The 16,990-nt window shown below is 40.1% G+C and overlaps 1 protein-coding gene across 1 annotated transcript in view; it reads right to left on the bottom strand.

Moving 5' to 3' along the window:
• Mrc1 (mannose receptor C-type 1) overlaps window positions 1-16,990 on the bottom strand; it is a 92,781-nt gene that overhangs the window by 13,473 nt on the left and 62,318 nt on the right. The window contains exons 16-23 of the mRNA XM_008824107.3: window positions 16,286-16,327; window positions 14,974-15,137; window positions 13,906-13,973; window positions 12,521-12,621; window positions 11,720-11,862; window positions 10,819-10,933; window positions 6,009-6,175; window positions 4,525-4,627 (exon numbers count right to left, since the gene is read on the bottom strand). Of these exons, the coding sequence (XP_008822329.1) occupies window positions 4,525-4,627; window positions 6,009-6,175; window positions 10,819-10,933; window positions 11,720-11,862; window positions 12,521-12,621; window positions 13,906-13,973; window positions 14,974-15,137; window positions 16,286-16,327 (903 nt within the window). The remainder of the gene's footprint in view (window positions 1-4,524; window positions 4,628-6,008; window positions 6,176-10,818; window positions 10,934-11,719; window positions 11,863-12,520; window positions 12,622-13,905; window positions 13,974-14,973; window positions 15,138-16,285; window positions 16,328-16,990) is intronic.

Here is a 16,990-nt window from a genome sequence, read left to right as displayed (position 1 = left end):
TGATCCTCTGCAAGAGCAGCCAGTGCTCTTAACTGCTGAGCCATGTCTCCAGCCCCAATACCTTGTTCTTCAAGAAAAGGTCTCTGATCTAGAACTCATCAAATAAGCCAGGTTGGCTGGCCAGGGAGCCATCTGTCTCTGCTTTCTGCTTCCCAGTGCTGGGATTACGAGCCTGTATCACTGTGCCTGCTCTTTTTAAATGTGGGTTCTGGGGGCAGAACTCCGGTCCTCATGCTTGCAAAGCAAGCATTTTACTAACTGAGCTGTCTTCCCAGCCCACAGAGCTTGATTTTTTAATCAGTATGCCTGATTAAATAATTTCCAAACTGTATGAAGAATATTAACATATATACACAAACAAGTTCCTAACTAGAAAACAAAAATTATTGCAGATTCATTGTGATTTAGTATCTGCATAAAAGAAATGCACAGATTTTTGCTTTTTAAAAATCTTTATTGCTTTTTAAAATGTTTTAAAAATCTATCATAATGTCATTCATCCTCGCTTCTCTGTCTTGGTCAACTATCAAGATCAAGAATAGCTTCTGACCCGCCACCTCATCCATGATTCCTCATCTGTTTACATCTATAGTAGTCAACCTGTGAGTAACACACCTGTAGGACACTGGTACATGTTGTGAAATGAAGTCACATGCACAAGTTCCTGGTTAATTCAACCTGCACCTCAGGGTCCAGTATAACTCTTACAGTGATTTCTTGTGTCTTTCACCTAGGCCTTCATACCTTATCCAGACTTTGCCAGAGATTGGAGCCCCTCTAAATCCCTCTCAGCTACTGTTCTCCCCTCCTAAATATCCTAGCCTGGGTTTCTAATTACTGATTTCTGTCCAGGACTCCAAGTCACTTAAGACACAGCAGTGGAGCTCCTTGCTGTGAGCCTTAGTCGGTGCCCTGAGGCAGAGACCAGCAAACCAACAGAGTGGTGAGATCTGATCTTTCTTCTGGCTTTGCAGTACTTAAGCTACAACTGGCTAGGGGGAAAAAAAAAAGACTAATACTTCTTGACATTGTAAAGAAAATCAAATTTGTGCCCATAAAAAATTTTTTTATTGGAACACAGCCATGTTCATTTGTTTGCGTATTGTCTAAAATAGTCCAAATGTCTCCGCAGTCATTCTGTGGCCAATATACCCAAAATACTTGGGTCTTACAGAACAGTAACTACTGGGCTAAGGTTCTAGGTATCCTTGCCTAGTAGGCTTTGCCCTGGCCAGTTCCACATAACCAACATTATCTACCATCTGGTTTATTCTGTTACTTTGGTTTGGCTTGGTTTGGTTTGGTTGGGGGTTCTTTGGTTTTGGTTTTATTGTTCATTTGTTTGGTTTTTTATGCCTAGCTCCTTTTGTTCTCCTCTTGTGTTGGCACAGGGCCAAGAAACCCAGGGACCCTGGATAGGCTCCTAAAAATGTTACAGCTTGAATGGAAGCCTTAAAATTCTCCAGCCTGGGGAGATCTGGGCACCATGCCATTGGAAATTTTTTGGGCCATTAAAAGTGCTAAATGAGGCTTGACATAAAGCTAAAAAGAAAAAAGGAACAGTCCCACAGAAGGCTACACACAACGATGAAGTTTAGGCTTTCTATCCGGTTTGCTTACTCATAAAAACATCTCCAGGAAAAAAAAGGGGAAAAAAAAAAAAAAACTAGCGACATATTGGAAGGCTGTTTCCAGGCTTAGCTCATAGGTAACTTCTTTTGTTTTATGATTTTTTTTAATGCTTAGCAAAGAACGTGTCTTGTGCTTCTTTAAAATAGTGTGAGTTTTAAGTTATACAGATATATATTACAGAAGTTTGAAAAATACAGAAAATCAAAATGCAGGCACTCAGTTCACCGTACATCTTATGATTAAATAACAACTTATTCCTATGTTGATGTATTTTCTTAGTCTTGCTTCTTAGGGGTGAATATAATGTTTCTGATAATTAATAGTTTATGCATTTTTATGACACTTTTTTCACTGCAGTGTTGTGAAACTTCAAGTCATGAAAAGCATTCAAGATGTGTTTATGTAAGGCAAAGCACTCTGTCACTTATATTTGTGAGGAAAATGAAAAGAAGATTTTGAATAAGTTGTGAATCACCATCTACTCCTGGAATGACTGTTTCCCCACATTCCTTGTTCTAAAAACAGAGGAACAAGCAACAGCTTTGACCTTACTGGCTGCCTCGGAGTCAGGGATAGCGCCATGTTCTTTCCTCAGCACCACAGTGGAAGTGCTTCCAGACACACCGTCCTCCTCGCCCATGCCCAAGTCCCTCACACAAACTGTGATTTAAACATTTCATAGTATGTAAATGTATTAGACATTACGTGGTACCACATTAACATGTAACTTTTATGTTTTATAGCCTTTGAAAATGATAAAATAAAATACATAGTACCTGCATATTTATCTATCCACCTGTTATAGCTTAAATCATCTCTAGATTGTTTAAAATACTGAATACAATACAATTGCTATGTCAATAGCTATTGTCCCGTACTGCCTGAGGAATACAAGAAAAATAGACCTTTACATGTTCAGCCAAGTTGTGATTTTTTTCCAAATATTTTAAATTTGTGGTTTAAGCCACAGTGTAGAACCCACAGACAGAGGGCCAGTTGTATACAGATGGTGGCATGCAGGGCACTGGACTAAGACGTTAGCAACTCTGCGGTGCTTTCTAAACACCTGAAAATGTGTGCTCTGACTTGTCATGAGTGGACACTTGTTTCCTTATTCCTCACGTGTTGAGAAACCTGCTAATCCGAGGAGACATGTGCTTCTAAATCCCATTCATCCCCTTAGACCAGAACTCAGGGTAACCCCTCCCAGCACACCCCTCCCCCCAACTGATTTCTTCATTTCTGATTCTTTTGTGTTCATTTTCTGATTCGTTGCTATTCTAGTTTCACTAGAAGTTAAAATGAACTCACACAGAACATTGGATCATTGTAAATGTTCACATATTCTATTTTATTTCACTCCAATGTATTTGGGCTTGTGAAGATTTAAAGAGAAACCCAAGTCAGATACCTACAATTTTTATATAAAACAAAATATATAATAAGTACAAGGCATGTCTGATGCCTACATTATGTGAGTTCAGTTGTGACCTTCCCCCACTGACATGAAAGAAAACTCAAGCTAGGTGGATATCCTGTCAGAGTCCAGCTCTTAAATGTCCCTGGAAGGCCATGTGCTTTTTTAGAGGCTTGGTCACTAACCCATGGTACTATGGGAGATGTAGAACATTAGAGGACTGTAGTGGAGGACAGCTGTAGCTGAGATCAGCCCTAGAACAGGATACTGGGACCTCGGCCCCTCCTCCTTTTTCTCTTTTGCTTCCCAGCTGCCATGACATAGCAGCTTTTCTCCAGAATATGGCCCCTCTGTGCTCTGCTTCATCACACCACTAAACAGATGGAGCCCAGAGGCCAGGAACTGAAGCCTCTAAACACAGAGCCCAAATAAATCTTCTTTACTTTTAAGTTGACTCCCCCAAGCATTTTCTCATAGTCACAGAAAGCTGACTGGCAAAAATACTAAATTTCTAACAGAACTGTAAAAAGTTTAGACTTCAAGTTTAATCTGCACAGAGCTTTCTAGTAATAATAAAGCAATACATTCATGAATAAAGTATATAAAATACCACCTCTTTGATGTGTCATTAGCTCATGTGGATTGAAGTCTCAAAGAAACCTGTTCACGCCCATTCACTGCTGGTGGGATTGCAAACTCATGCAATCCCTGTGGAAAGCAATGTGAAGAACTATTAGAAAGCTAAAAATGAACTTGCCATTTGACTTGGTTATACCACTCCTTGGCATACACCCAAGGAACTCATCCTATTGCAGAGACACTTGTACATCCATGTTTGTTGCTGCTCTTTTCACAATAGCTAAGAGATGGAAGCAACCTAAGTTTCCAGCTGATCAGTGGATAGTGAAAATGTGGTACATTTATACAACGCAGTTCTATTCAGCAATAAAGAAAGACAAAATCATGAAATTTGCAGGTAAATGGGTGGAACTAGAAACTGTTATACTAAGTGAAGTAACACAGGCTCATAAAAACAAATGATGTATGTTCTCTCTCATTTTTGGATCCTAGCACTAAATCCTTGTATATGATTATGTATCCTGATATAACTGCAGGAAAATGGAAAGGAACCAGGAAGGGAAAGGGAGAGAAAGAACCTGAGAGAGAAGAGTAGGAGACAGGTGTTACTAAGGGAGAAATGGGGAAAATGGAGGTAATTCAAAGGTTAAGGGAGCAGAGGGAGGGTTATACAGGGAGAGAGAGAAGAGAGATAAATAATGCCTAGGAGTGTAAAAAACCAGAGGGAATCATATTAGTCAACAATCTAATGACAAATTACACATACAATATCTCTATATGAGTTCATGTGTGTAGCTGAGGGCTATATAACAGAAACAGTGCCAAACAAGAGAAACCTTCCTTTGAGTAACACATTTGAAACTTTGGCCCTTGTGGTGAGGTTTGACAGAACTTACCAGGTGGTGTCTGGCATATATAGCCTCGTTTACCGTCACAGGTATCATCCATCCACATCCCTGCATCCCGTGACTTGCCTCCAATAAGAACAACACAATCAGCCTGCACATTTGTGGATAAAGAAAAGGAAAATAATAAGCATAAATTAATAATTATTTAAATCAATTAATAAGAAAAACCTTCATTATTCCTAGGTTTCAATTTTAAGATAGTTCTGGTTTACAGAATGTGCAACCCATCAGCACTCTCCACCCAGCTGTCCCACTTCCCACGTGGATCCCTTCACGCCTGAACTCTTGTTATCTAAGGCTACTCTAGTGCATTCCATTTTATTCTTAACCTCAGTAAATGTTCAGCCCTTATTTACACGATGAGGACTGAAGCTTTTCTGCATAGAAAATTACTGACACACCAGCAGAACATATCCATCCTGCATCTAACTTCCAAGTGAGCCATCATAAAAAAGCCATTTTGATCAGACATTTTTCCACTCAACCTCATTCACCGCAGTCTGACAAAGTGTAATCTCTCACAGGGCATCAAAGTTCTGTCAGCTCTCTTCTATTGCTCCAAGCTTCCTCTTCTTTTCTGGCATAAAAGTCCTGCTGTGAGTTTTTTGGCCAAGGCCATTTGCTTATTCCTAAACATACCTTTTCCTGGAAGTCTTTCCTCATCCACTCACCCAGCAATGGTTTTCTCCATCCTTTGTGTAGTTCCTTCAATTATTTTTTAAGTTATTTTTTAAAAATACCCATAGCTGATTCTTTTCCATAGTCCCTTCCATATCATGTCACCACGCAGTGACAGTGCCTGACACAAAGAATTCCACAGACCCATCCCACAATGCTGGGTCCCTCTTTCCTCTGGTGCTCCATAGAGGACCCTGTCACTCCACTCTCGTTTCACTACCACCTCCTTTCTCATATATGACTTCTGTTCTGGTTTAAGAGTGGACTTCCTTAAGGTTAAAACAGAATCTTCCATGTCTTTACGCTTCTCTCAGTTCCTCACATCATGCTTGACACCAGCCGTTTGACTGTTCGATTATATAAAAGAAGAAGCGGTAAAATAAAGAAGCAATAGTCTGCCTCACAATGTACAGAAGCACTCACCAATGTTTAGCACCGAGAAAGCACTGTAAATATGAGCTCAGTAACATACTTCATGATGCTGATGGTAACCTCAGAAGCAGTAATGGCTTCCAGATCAGCATCCCAAATAGTACAAGAGCTACAAGGGATAAGGGGCACTTGATGCAAAGCAAGTTCATAACTTTGCACTCAAGAGTTTGCCCTGGGTATCAGTGAGGATCAGGATAAAGCTGGGTTTCCCTTCTGCTCACTGTGACCAAAGGGTTCTCAACCAGATAACAGCTGAAATCTGCTAAAACGGAGCACAGCAAGGAGGGGCCTCATAGGAGGCCAGTCAGTAAGACGACTCTGCACACAGGTAGAGTTAAGAGGTGATGTGAAATGATACTTGCATCTTCATAAGACAGGCTGCTTCTTCTGCCTCCTGGGAAGCCCTTCCCCCAGTTTGTATAATGAACTCCTTGCCCAGCTGTCCAGAGGAATGTGTGCTCTGAATTGATATCATTCAGCCCAATCCAGGCATTAAAAGTAGAGTCCTTCATATGATAGGTAATAAATGCTGAAAGAGAGTTGCACAGATGACTTAAAGTTGGGGGGAGTGAGTAGTCCAAGCATAGAAAACATTTCAAATATGATAATTTCAAAATAGTGCATGTTATTCAAGGTTCTTATTATTATTACTTACAAGGACACAACATGGAAATTAGACACATTTTTTAACCTTAATGTCACATTCGTGCTGAAGTTTTGGACTTTGATGGGTTTCTTATAATGGAAGTCTAGGTTGTATGTAGACTACTGCAGATAGCTGGGAAGGTTGTGCTCTGGTCAAGGGCACCCGCAAGAGCTAAATGGGGCTAAAGTTCACCACAGTCCCTTCCCCACATTTGAAAGGCAAATGAGTTGTTTGTGGCTGCCTACCAACCTATGGGAAGAAGTGTGCTTTTCTAATTCACAAAGACTCATTCTATGATGCTAGATTTGGTGGTACAGCATTGTAGATCCAGCATTCAGGAGGCCAGGACAGGAGGAGCACAAGTTCAAGGTTCTCTGAACTGGAGTGAGTTTAAGAGTAGCCTGGGCAAATTAGCAAGATCCTATAAGGCCAGGTGTGGTGGCACACGCCTTCAATCCCAGCACTTGGGAGGCAGAGGTTGGCGGACCTCTGTGAGTTCAAGGCCAGCCTGGTCTACATAGTGAGTTCCAGGACAGCTGGAGCTACAGGGAGACCCTGTCTCAAAAAGACCAAAAGTAAATAACTAAAATAAAATACAAAAAGGTGACTGAGGATGCAGCCCTGTGTTAAGGCACCTGCCTAGCACGTGCAACGTCCTGCTTTCAGTCCCCAGTATTTCCTCTTCCCCCCTCTTCTTCCAAGAATCATCCTATAAAGGTAGCAGTTGCCTTGATTCTGTCAATAAAATAATCTGGTTATAATCATTAGAAGAGAATGAACTCTTAAACTAGAAAAGCTCTGAAAAATTAAAAGCTTTTTATCAGAACAAGAAGCCTTCTGCTCTCAAATTTTCAATATCACAGATAGCCCAAACAAAAGAGTTGCCCAGCCAGGAGCCCTCTAGGCAAGCAAGTCCCGGGAACCAGTGGCCACCTAACGAGGGTGCGTGGACCTGGCCATCCTGATGCTAAAGTGAATGAGAAGATCTGGAGAAATCTGGAGTGCACAGAGCGATATGGTTCCTTGTGTTAATAATTCTGTGGCAGGGAGAACAGCAGCAAGCACCCAGAGACATACGCAATTTAAATGAACATATGCATCATCCCTTCCTTTCCTCTAAGGCACCCCATCTCTCTCCCAGCAGCTGCCTGTTCATACCCACCAACTATGTATGAACCAGGGACTCTAGGTGGACAGAGATCCTAATAGAACAAAAGTCACAAACATTTGTACTTAAACATGTCTGTTGGATGTACAGAAAATGGATGATTCAGCATCTAGGGTCACTAATAGAAACTGCAAAATACAAGTCTGTAGAGATACAGTCACCTGTTTATTCGTGAACAAACAATCCCGAAAATGGCTCTTGTGGTAGTCTTACCTTTTCTGGAACAGCAGAGAAAGAAACCTCCTTGCTCAGATTTACTTTTCTCTCAATTAACTAAAGATAAAGCTACTCAGCAAAGGATTTTCTTCCACTATTTTTTCAGTGAAATACAAACATGGATAGATATTTATTTTGGTTTTATTTCCTAAACAAGATTGCAACTTTTGCCTTATGCTAAACTTGAAAAGAAACACAGAACAGGTCTATCTGACAATACTCAGTACTGATGGCTTCCTTTACCGCCAACAGCCACAATAAGACTTCAACAACCTGCATCTGTTTTGCCAGGAATAATGTTATTCTATCAGAAAAGTGCTCCCTTCTGCACATCTCTATTACTCAGGTTCTAATTTGTTATTCCAGGAATCAGCACTCTGTGGTGGAGAGAGGAAACCTATTGGTGTGTTTCTCTGCTGGGTGGTGACGGCAAGACCGTGGTAAGCAGTTAGAAAATATGAGTGTTCTGTTCTCATATCGAGTGTTATGGTTTGACCCTTTGCTTTGGGTGTCTGACCAGTCGTTGAACTCATCAAAGATTTTCAATGGAAGCTTGGTTGGTTTGCTGTATAATGTGTTCTAAATGTTCTTGCACATTTATAGAGTAAGCATTTGAGAGAGCAACATGCAGGTTTCCAGTATCTTCTCATACTTTTTCAGATATATCGTTTGGGGTAGTGACTTTGAAAACCAGAAATGGTCCAGGGCTGGAGCGATGGCTCAGAGAATAACAGTGCTTGCTGCAACAAGCATGGGGATCTGAGTTCAGATCCTATCACCCATCAAAAAGCCGGATGTGACTATACACATGCTTATAACCCCAGCACTGTGGGGGCAGGCAGAAACAGGAGAATCCCAGGAGCTTGCTTGTTACCAGTCAGCTCTAAGTTTGGCGAGAGACCCTGACACAAAGGAATGTAGGGGAGAGTGATAGAGCAGGGCACCCAACATCCTCGTCTGGTCTCTACGTGGATATGCACAAGCATATGCACCTGCACACACACACACACACACACACACGTGTGTATGTCACATACACATATACCATACTCTCTCACATGCACAAGACTGCTCAACTAAAAGATATGTTAGAGAAAATCTGATTTCCAATTTTTTCCTAGAACATCCTTATAAATTTAAAAATCAAAGCCTCTGTGGCACATTTTCTGGTCACAGTGTGCCAGCCAGGGTATGCGGCTCTACAGGAACCTTTAGGGCATCTCCTAGTTTTAGGATTTTCACAGTCCTCTGGAAACTTCAGCTCCCTTGGGAAATAGCTCATCTTATCAGTTCTAGGTGTTGGAATGGCCTCTTCATTTCAAACCTAAGTTTATTTCCTTGTAACTGCCACTCATTGGTCCTAAGTCTTCCTTCCAGGATCACACAGCATGACCTTTCAAAGTCCACTTCTCTTTCTCTAACTTTAACCTGAGAGTCTCTGGTCCAAAACTCACTTGCTGTGGTTTCTAAACCCTTCAACAGTCCAGCCTAAATCTCCTACAATTGGTCAACATCATCCTTAAAGTGCAAATCACAAATTTAACAGAACACTTATTTCAGCAAAGGTGGCTCCCCCAAAGACCATGCAAAAAAAATGGTGAGTTGGTAAGTGTTGGGACTGGAGAGATGGCTTCATGCTTAAGAGCATTGGCTGCTCTTGCAGAGGATCCAGATTTGGTTCCCAACACCCACATGGAGGCTCACAACCATCTGTAACTCCAGTTCCAGAAGATGTGACACTCTTTCTGGCCTCCACAGGCATTGCACACACATGGTGCACTTACATACCTGCAGACAAGACAGTCATATAAAAATAAAAATAAATAAAAAATTAAAAATGTTTTTAAGTGATAAGTCTCTCTCTCTCTCTCTCTCTCTCTCTCTCTGCATGTGTGCATGTACACACATGCAGGGTGGAGTCAATGTGCTTATGTATTGTGGGTGAATATACATGTAGAGGCCAGAGGTCATCCTTTTTTTTGTTTTTTCTTATGAGTCATCCACCTAATTTTTTGAGATAAGGTCACTCACTGGCCTAGAGATGGCTGATTTTGCTATGCAGGCTGACCAGCACACCTCAGCCATCTTCCTTTCCCACCTCCCTCCTCCACAGCGCTGGCATTATATATGTGTACCACCATGCCAGCCATTTTACATGCGTGCGTGCTAGGGACTGAGCTCAGGCCCTCATGTTTGCACTGACTGAACTGGCTCCCCGGCTCCCCAGCTCCCCGGCTCCCCGGCTCCAGTGCCTTTCTTTCAATAACAGAAGGAATTTTACAGTCTTCTGCAAGGGTGCAGGAAATGTTCTGCCAACCTCTCCACAGCTCTGGCTTATCCACATGTCTCATGGAGAAACATTTTTATGCATTTGTTCAAAGTTCGCAATAAAATTTTAGCTTTACTGTGTTGTGAGCTATTTGATCAAGTGCCTAGACAAAAAGTAAAGCAGCAACTGATCATTTTATTCTGAGAACTACTTTTGTCTGACTCTCTGAGAAATAGATTTGTTGGGAGGAGGATGGGGATTTAAGCTGGAAACCAGGGTTTTGATTCCAAACTCCACCTGTTACTGTGCATGCTCCTTCCTCCAAGGCTCTTTGAACTCCACTTCCTCATTTACACATTGGAGGAACAAAGCCTGCTTCATGGAGTTGCTATGAACATAGAAAAGGAGTCTGTGCAAAAAGCCCAGCCTGGTACCTAAAACTAACTAACTAACTAACTAAAATAAAATAAATAAAATAAAATCACTCTCAGCAAGTATTTGACGAGGTTTTTTTCCCCTCCTAGTTTTTATTCTAGAAAAAAAAATTAGGCTGCTATACTGAGCAATAGTCTAACATACTTCTGATTATAACATCATGGATTAGAACACTGTGGATTAGAACATCATCAATTAGAACATCAATTAGAACATCATCGATTAGAACATCATGGATTAGATCGTGGATTAGCACATCGATTAGAACATCATCAATTAGAACATCATCGATTAGAACATCATGGATTAGATCGTGGATTAGCACATCGATTAGAACATCATCAATTAGAACATCATCGATTAGAACATCATGGATTAGATCGTGGATTAGCACATCGATTAGAACATCATCAATTAGAACATCATCGATGTGCACACCTTGCTCTTTCGCATTTTGTATGGACGCCAGGTTTCCTTTAAGCCCCATGCAAGACGTTCGTGCCTCCTTCCAGTTTTTTCTTTCTTCTTCAGCAAATCCAAAAATTTTGAAACACTGAAATGGAAGAAGCGAAGCATGGATTTTTAACTACAGATAATAAGGTTGTAGTAAGAAACCAAATTATTCATGAACATATCTATGTATACATACTTTATATAACTAAGTATAAATTTTCTCACAGCAAAATGAAGATTTAAAAAAATTTCAAGTCCGTTTAATAACCCACAGATTCTCTGTGTTTCCCTTGAAATAAAGGGCACAGCTCTTTGGCTGGTATCTAAGTATGCTCTCAATGGGAATTTATTAAGAGAATCTCCTGTTGTTCTTACCAAAGATGCCCTAATGCAATAAGGTAAGCAGAAGTCAACTTTGAGCACCAAGACTTGCATTTGTGCCTCTTCCATCATGAGCCGTGCTCTTAGGATTTAGTGGCCATAGGTTCATGTGTCTGAACACCTGATGCCCAGCTGGTGGTACCGTTTTTTTTTTTTTTTTTTTTTTTGAAGGTTATATAACCTTAGGCCATATGCCTGGCTGGTGGATATAGGGCACTTACGGGGGGGCGGGGAATGGGCCTTGAGGGTTAGAGCTGGGCCCTCTTCCCATTCCACTCTCTGCTTCCTGGTTCACCAAGATGTGAGCATCCCCTACCATATGCTCCCACCTCCATGGAGTCCTTCTATGCCTTATGCCTTCCCTGCCACGATAGACTCTGTCCTCTGAAATTGGAAGGCAAAATAAATCGCTCCTTCCTTAAGTTATGTCTGTCATGTGTTCTGTCAGAAGAACAAGAAAAATAAATAATACAAATAAGAAGACTGCAACTAATTCTCCTCATACCTTGTTGTTGTACAAGTTCCAGCCTTCCTTGCAGCCGCCTGGGCTGGGGGGCGAGGTGGGCATGGCTGTGGCGTTGATGCTGCTGTTATGCCTCTGGCAGATGAAGTTGTTTGGATACCCACAGTTGATGTCATTCCAGAACCCTGTCACAGAGAACAGTGAAGTTAGATTTACATGTTATCATTCAAAAACATACTTTTAAAGAAAGATTTCTATCTTATTAAGAGTCTCAAAAATGGTTTAGAGTAAAATCACACTGTACTTCCCACACCTGACTAGAAAACTCTAGGCACTCCCTTTCACTGTTTCACTTAAAATCATAATCTCAACTTTCAACTTTGCAGAAAGACGCCTAAGCACTAAGTGCTCATTTGGTGTTTCAGGTGTATTACCAAGTTATTAATCACTAATACTCACAAGCTAATGACACCTAACTATGTATTTAATTTTAAGATTCTTTACCTCATTTAATCTTCTTGGCAACAGATAAGCTATTTCGTTATTTCCATTTTATAGAATAAAAAGGACCTGGATAGAGGGATAAAGGTGATAATGGGCAGATTATGGATATTTTATTCAAATAAGAACAATTTGGAAGAAATAAGGTTGAGAGTGTGGTTTGTTAGCTTGCTGATAAGCATCCTGATAAATTCTTCTTTGCAAGATGAACAGTTATGCTGCTACAATTAGAAATCTCTCTTATTTTCCTGTTTAAGTACGTAGTTTTCTACTTTAACCTAAAATATACAAAGTGGCAAACTGCCTCCAAAGCAAATACAGTAAGATTAGTGTATTGTCTACCTGAATTTGTATACATAGTTACGCAGTTTTCATCATCATTTGCAAAATTCGGTTCACCTGTGGCCCAAGCCACATAATCCACTTTGCTTCCATCCATCCAACTAGAAAAGAAAATTCAAGCATTTTCAACAACCCAGGCACCCAAACAACTGGCTACATCTTAGAAGTGAGAGAGGCAAGTGCATCCAGATGAAGGGGGCCTAGGAGGGGACCTAGAGAGACTGACAGGGAAACCCCAGGTGCCTGGTCATGTGACATTGTGTTCCTCTGTAGTGATACTGATCCCTTTGGGTCAAGTTTACAAACAACCCACAATTAGACTGAATATTGTAAAATATAACCTGTCTTTATTTTAGAGTTTCATCAGTCACCAGTAAATCATTCATCAAGCTGCACTATAGATACGAATACTGAATGTGGTCTGCCTTCTTTGCCCTCCCTGGACCTTTAGTCCTGAAGATGGAGACATGGACAGGCCAATTAGTCTGGAAGCCAGAAGCAAAATTCCTTCCTCAGAACTCTTCAATCATGATTTCTACATAATTTAACCACCCAGAGAGATGCAGTGAATACTCTCACTAGGGCTGCTCTGAGTCTTATGCTTACTCTGGCTTTTCATAAAATAGGTGGGTTCATTTCTATTTTCAAAAATTATAAAAATGCAAAGACTCTAGGAGCTGGAAGGAAAGCATCATAAAAATCAATCCTCTTATTTTAGAGATGATGAAATGGATGCCTGTCCCTAGGGACATCAAAGGTTTCCACTCCTTAGAAATAACAAGCTTGAATTTAGATCTCCATCACTCACTGATGGCAATAAAAGTCCCCTGGAGTATCCTCGATAAAACATCTGTGCATGGGCCATAAGGCCATACCCTTTCCTCAAACTGAGAACATGTTTATTAATGAACATAGAAAGAAACCCCCAAGATGCATTCATTTCCCCGCCCTGGACAGCAGAATCCACCCTTGGAAAGTTTCACAGCCGGAAGAGTACTTGGATGCAGTGTTGAAAAGGGGAGGGGGCAGAGAAGGGGTCTTTGCTTCCCTGTATCAATATTTGTCTAAAAAGGATGACAATTTTAAAAACAAATCAATATTCATATCTAATACATTTTCTTAGTCAGTGACTTGCTGGTGGCTGGACTCCATAAAAAAAGACAAGTGACATTTTGTGAGGTTAAATCCAGTTTTGAGTTCAGAATTATTACAATTAACATATTCAAGGGAATCATTTAAATTTGTTTTCATTTTTAGGGCTTCTTTTTTAGATTTAGAATGCAATAGGTTTCATAATGCATTCGGCAAAACAAAGTCTCAGAATAGTTCATAGATACTTATCAATCATTATCCTAAACCAAGATGTTTTAGCTTGATTTACTTACATAAACTTCTTATCCAAGCTGATCAACAAACCAATAAAATATGGTGTCTGTCCACCGTTTCTGTTTATCTAGAACATGGAAATTTACACAGTTCAATTTATAGTCACTTAATAAGCAACTTTGTAAGCAGAACCTACATATTAGTAAGGCACCCAATTTATAACCTTCTAAAATGTCTGTGAATTCATGCAGAAATGTTATATATTTGTTATATTATTCATAAAATGAAAATGATGTACCCACAATTCAGTAACCTTCGTTTATAAAGCAAATGTCTTAAGTCATTCTCTATGATATCAAATTCCTGTAACAGTTGGGTGTTGGAGATGTCCTTTAAAACAAAGTGGCTAGTGGTATTTGTGTATCATAGAAAATACTTTTTCAGACATAAGGATTTAGTATAGACTATATTATAAGGGTACAGAGCAAGGTGTACCCACAAAGATGGTGATGCCAACTACATCTTCATATCATTGTAATTAAATGAATTTTTTTCATTAATGATCAATTTACTTTAGTCTCCTTACTTCCTTTCTAGCAAATAATGATGCCCCATGAAGACTTTTAAGCAGAAAGATATTGAGCCAAGCAGTAAGAAGAAAATAAATAGTATCTTCAGGAATAGCTAATGATTTTGGTACAACTAAGGTTTTTATATGAACAATCAAGCTATACTATCTAGTAGCCAACAATTTGATCCAACAAAGACAGGCCTTTTGATCATACTGTGTGATATGCAACTAGTGTAGGACTGATACATAACAATCAGTTAAGACTTATAATCTTTGGAAATCAAATTCACTAACTCAAAGCCCTCAAGTGTGGATCTTTACAATGTTCAGACTAAGAAAAAATGTTTCTGGATTCTGTGATTCTAAACTGACTGTTCAGGAAATAAGGAAGGCATAGCCCTCTCTGTGGCGCCTACCTGAGGGGCTTGTACCGTATCTCCCCAGCTTAGGAGCCTCAAATTTGCACATAATTTGGAAATATGTTCTAAGGTGTCAAGTAAAATTATCTTTGCTTATAGGGCATCATTGCCCCCTCTTAAACTAATCATATTCTTACATATTTCCACAGAAACTTCTTTTCACTTTCATTTTTAATAGTAACAAGATCACCAAAATTCTTCTTGCAAAATGCTCGTGCATTGTCCATTGTTTCCTTCTCTTTGCTAAAATAATACTGGTAGTCTTTGTAAATAACCCACCCATCTGCAGTAACTGGTGGATCTGAAAAAAATCATGAGAAAGATGATGAATTTCACCGAGATAAACTAAAGAATCCAGTTAGTAGAGACAGTAGCTATGTTAAAGATATGTGCAACTCCAAGATCTCAGAATACACAAAATATTCATGTTGATGATAGACTGGATTGTCCCAGGCCCTATATTTATTTTCTACCAATTCCCTTCCCAAGTAAGTCCCATGGGTTGCTATTGGGTAAACGACCTCTGGGTGTTAACCTTCATCAGGACAGCATAACTAGAGGATTCATTCACGTGCTCACAGTCTTCTAGACAAAGAATGGAAACTGAAAAATCAGATTCCACTCCACTGTAAGAAAGGACTTCTACAGACGGACGTGGGTAGTTCACAGTAGAACTAGAGAACCAAACCAGGGAATTTTATGGTTCTATACTGCAGGAGGCCAAAAAAGGGGGGGGGCATATGATACCCACGACCTAATTCCAGGAATCTGTGACTGCTGGCTTATAATGAAAAGGACTTTGTAAATGTGATTAAGTTAAGGATCTTGAGAAGGAAAGATAATCCTGGATTATCTGGGTTGGTTGTAAATATAATACGTGCCCTTAGAGAAGGATGAAAGGAGAGGTCCAACTACATAAAAAGACAGAATGAGAACTGAAGCAAGATGCTACCTGGCTGGGCTTGAAGATGGAGCAAGGGACCATTTTCCAATGAATTCAAAGGATACAGCTCTGACAGATGGTGAAAGCAAATGACCACATTCTCCACCAGAACCTGATGGCAGGGGTGCTCATGTGGATGCACATTTGTATTTTGACTCTGGAACAGATTTCAGATTCCTGACTTCCAGAACTTTCAGGGAATAATTGTGTGTTGTTTTGAGCTATCGACTTTGTGGTCAGTTATTAGAATAGCCATTGGTCATGTGCTGAAGAAAAAAACCTGGATTTGACCATGGGAAGCTGTGCTAGCAGGGTTAATGGTGCGTGTGGTCTGCTCGCTGGAGACAAAAACCCAATTGTTCACATGCTCAATGTTACTAAGAACCTTCTGCTCTCCATTGTCTGGGTTAATTTTTTTCATTGAGAAAGGGAAGGGGGAAGAAAAAGGCTACAATTCAGAGATGGAAAAACATAGAAACAAACAAAAAAGCCACAGAAACACCTACTGTCATGAGAAGCTGGTGTGGGCTCAGGTAGTAGTGTTTTTCCTATAAAATAAGGAGAAAAATACATAAAATGAGGTCAAATGTCTGCTGTTACAGCTCCTTCTGTTTTTGCATGTCAATAAAACCTTAACAGTTCTCCACACCTGTCTTCACTCCTCCCTCCAGTCCACTTATGACGTTGTGGTAGGAGAATGGAGGAAAGAATTAGGGATCGAGGTTAGCACAAATTAAATACCAGCCGCTGCAAATGTGAAGACCCCAAAAGACAGAAATACCAAGAAAAGAACATGAACTTTAGGACCATGTTTTGCCAATTAGTAACATGTATAAACAGATGGGGTGAACATTCAAGGTGTTGGTATGCAGGAGGACTTCACTAGATAGAGTTCTTCAGTTAGACACGTCAGGAATGCCTATGAGATCACCTAAAATTTCATTATTTGGAACCATTTGTTGTAAACTATAGATAAAATACAGATATATTTTCTTCAAAGACTCTTATTGTTGCATGTATATTTTACTAGACTTTAAAGGAAATATTCTTCCTTCAAAGCAGTTAATATTATCTGGGTTTTGTTGGAATCTGGTAACAGGGCTCAGGTCATACTTAGTGTGATGGCTAATCCTGGGTGTCAACTTGACTGGATCTGGGATTAACTGAAATGAAAGAGATCTTCTTGATTGGATCATCTGAAGCTGGAAGAC

The sequence above is a fragment of the Nannospalax galili genome, unplaced genomic scaffold (assembly GCF_000622305.1).
Source record: "Nannospalax galili isolate Female #2095 unplaced genomic scaffold, S.galili_v1.0 scaffold1569, whole genome shotgun sequence".
Taxonomy (NCBI): domain Eukaryota; kingdom Metazoa; phylum Chordata; class Mammalia; order Rodentia; family Spalacidae; genus Nannospalax; species Nannospalax galili.
The sequence above is the reverse complement of the archived record's forward strand: the minus strand, read 5'-3'. Positions and strand labels throughout refer to the sequence as shown.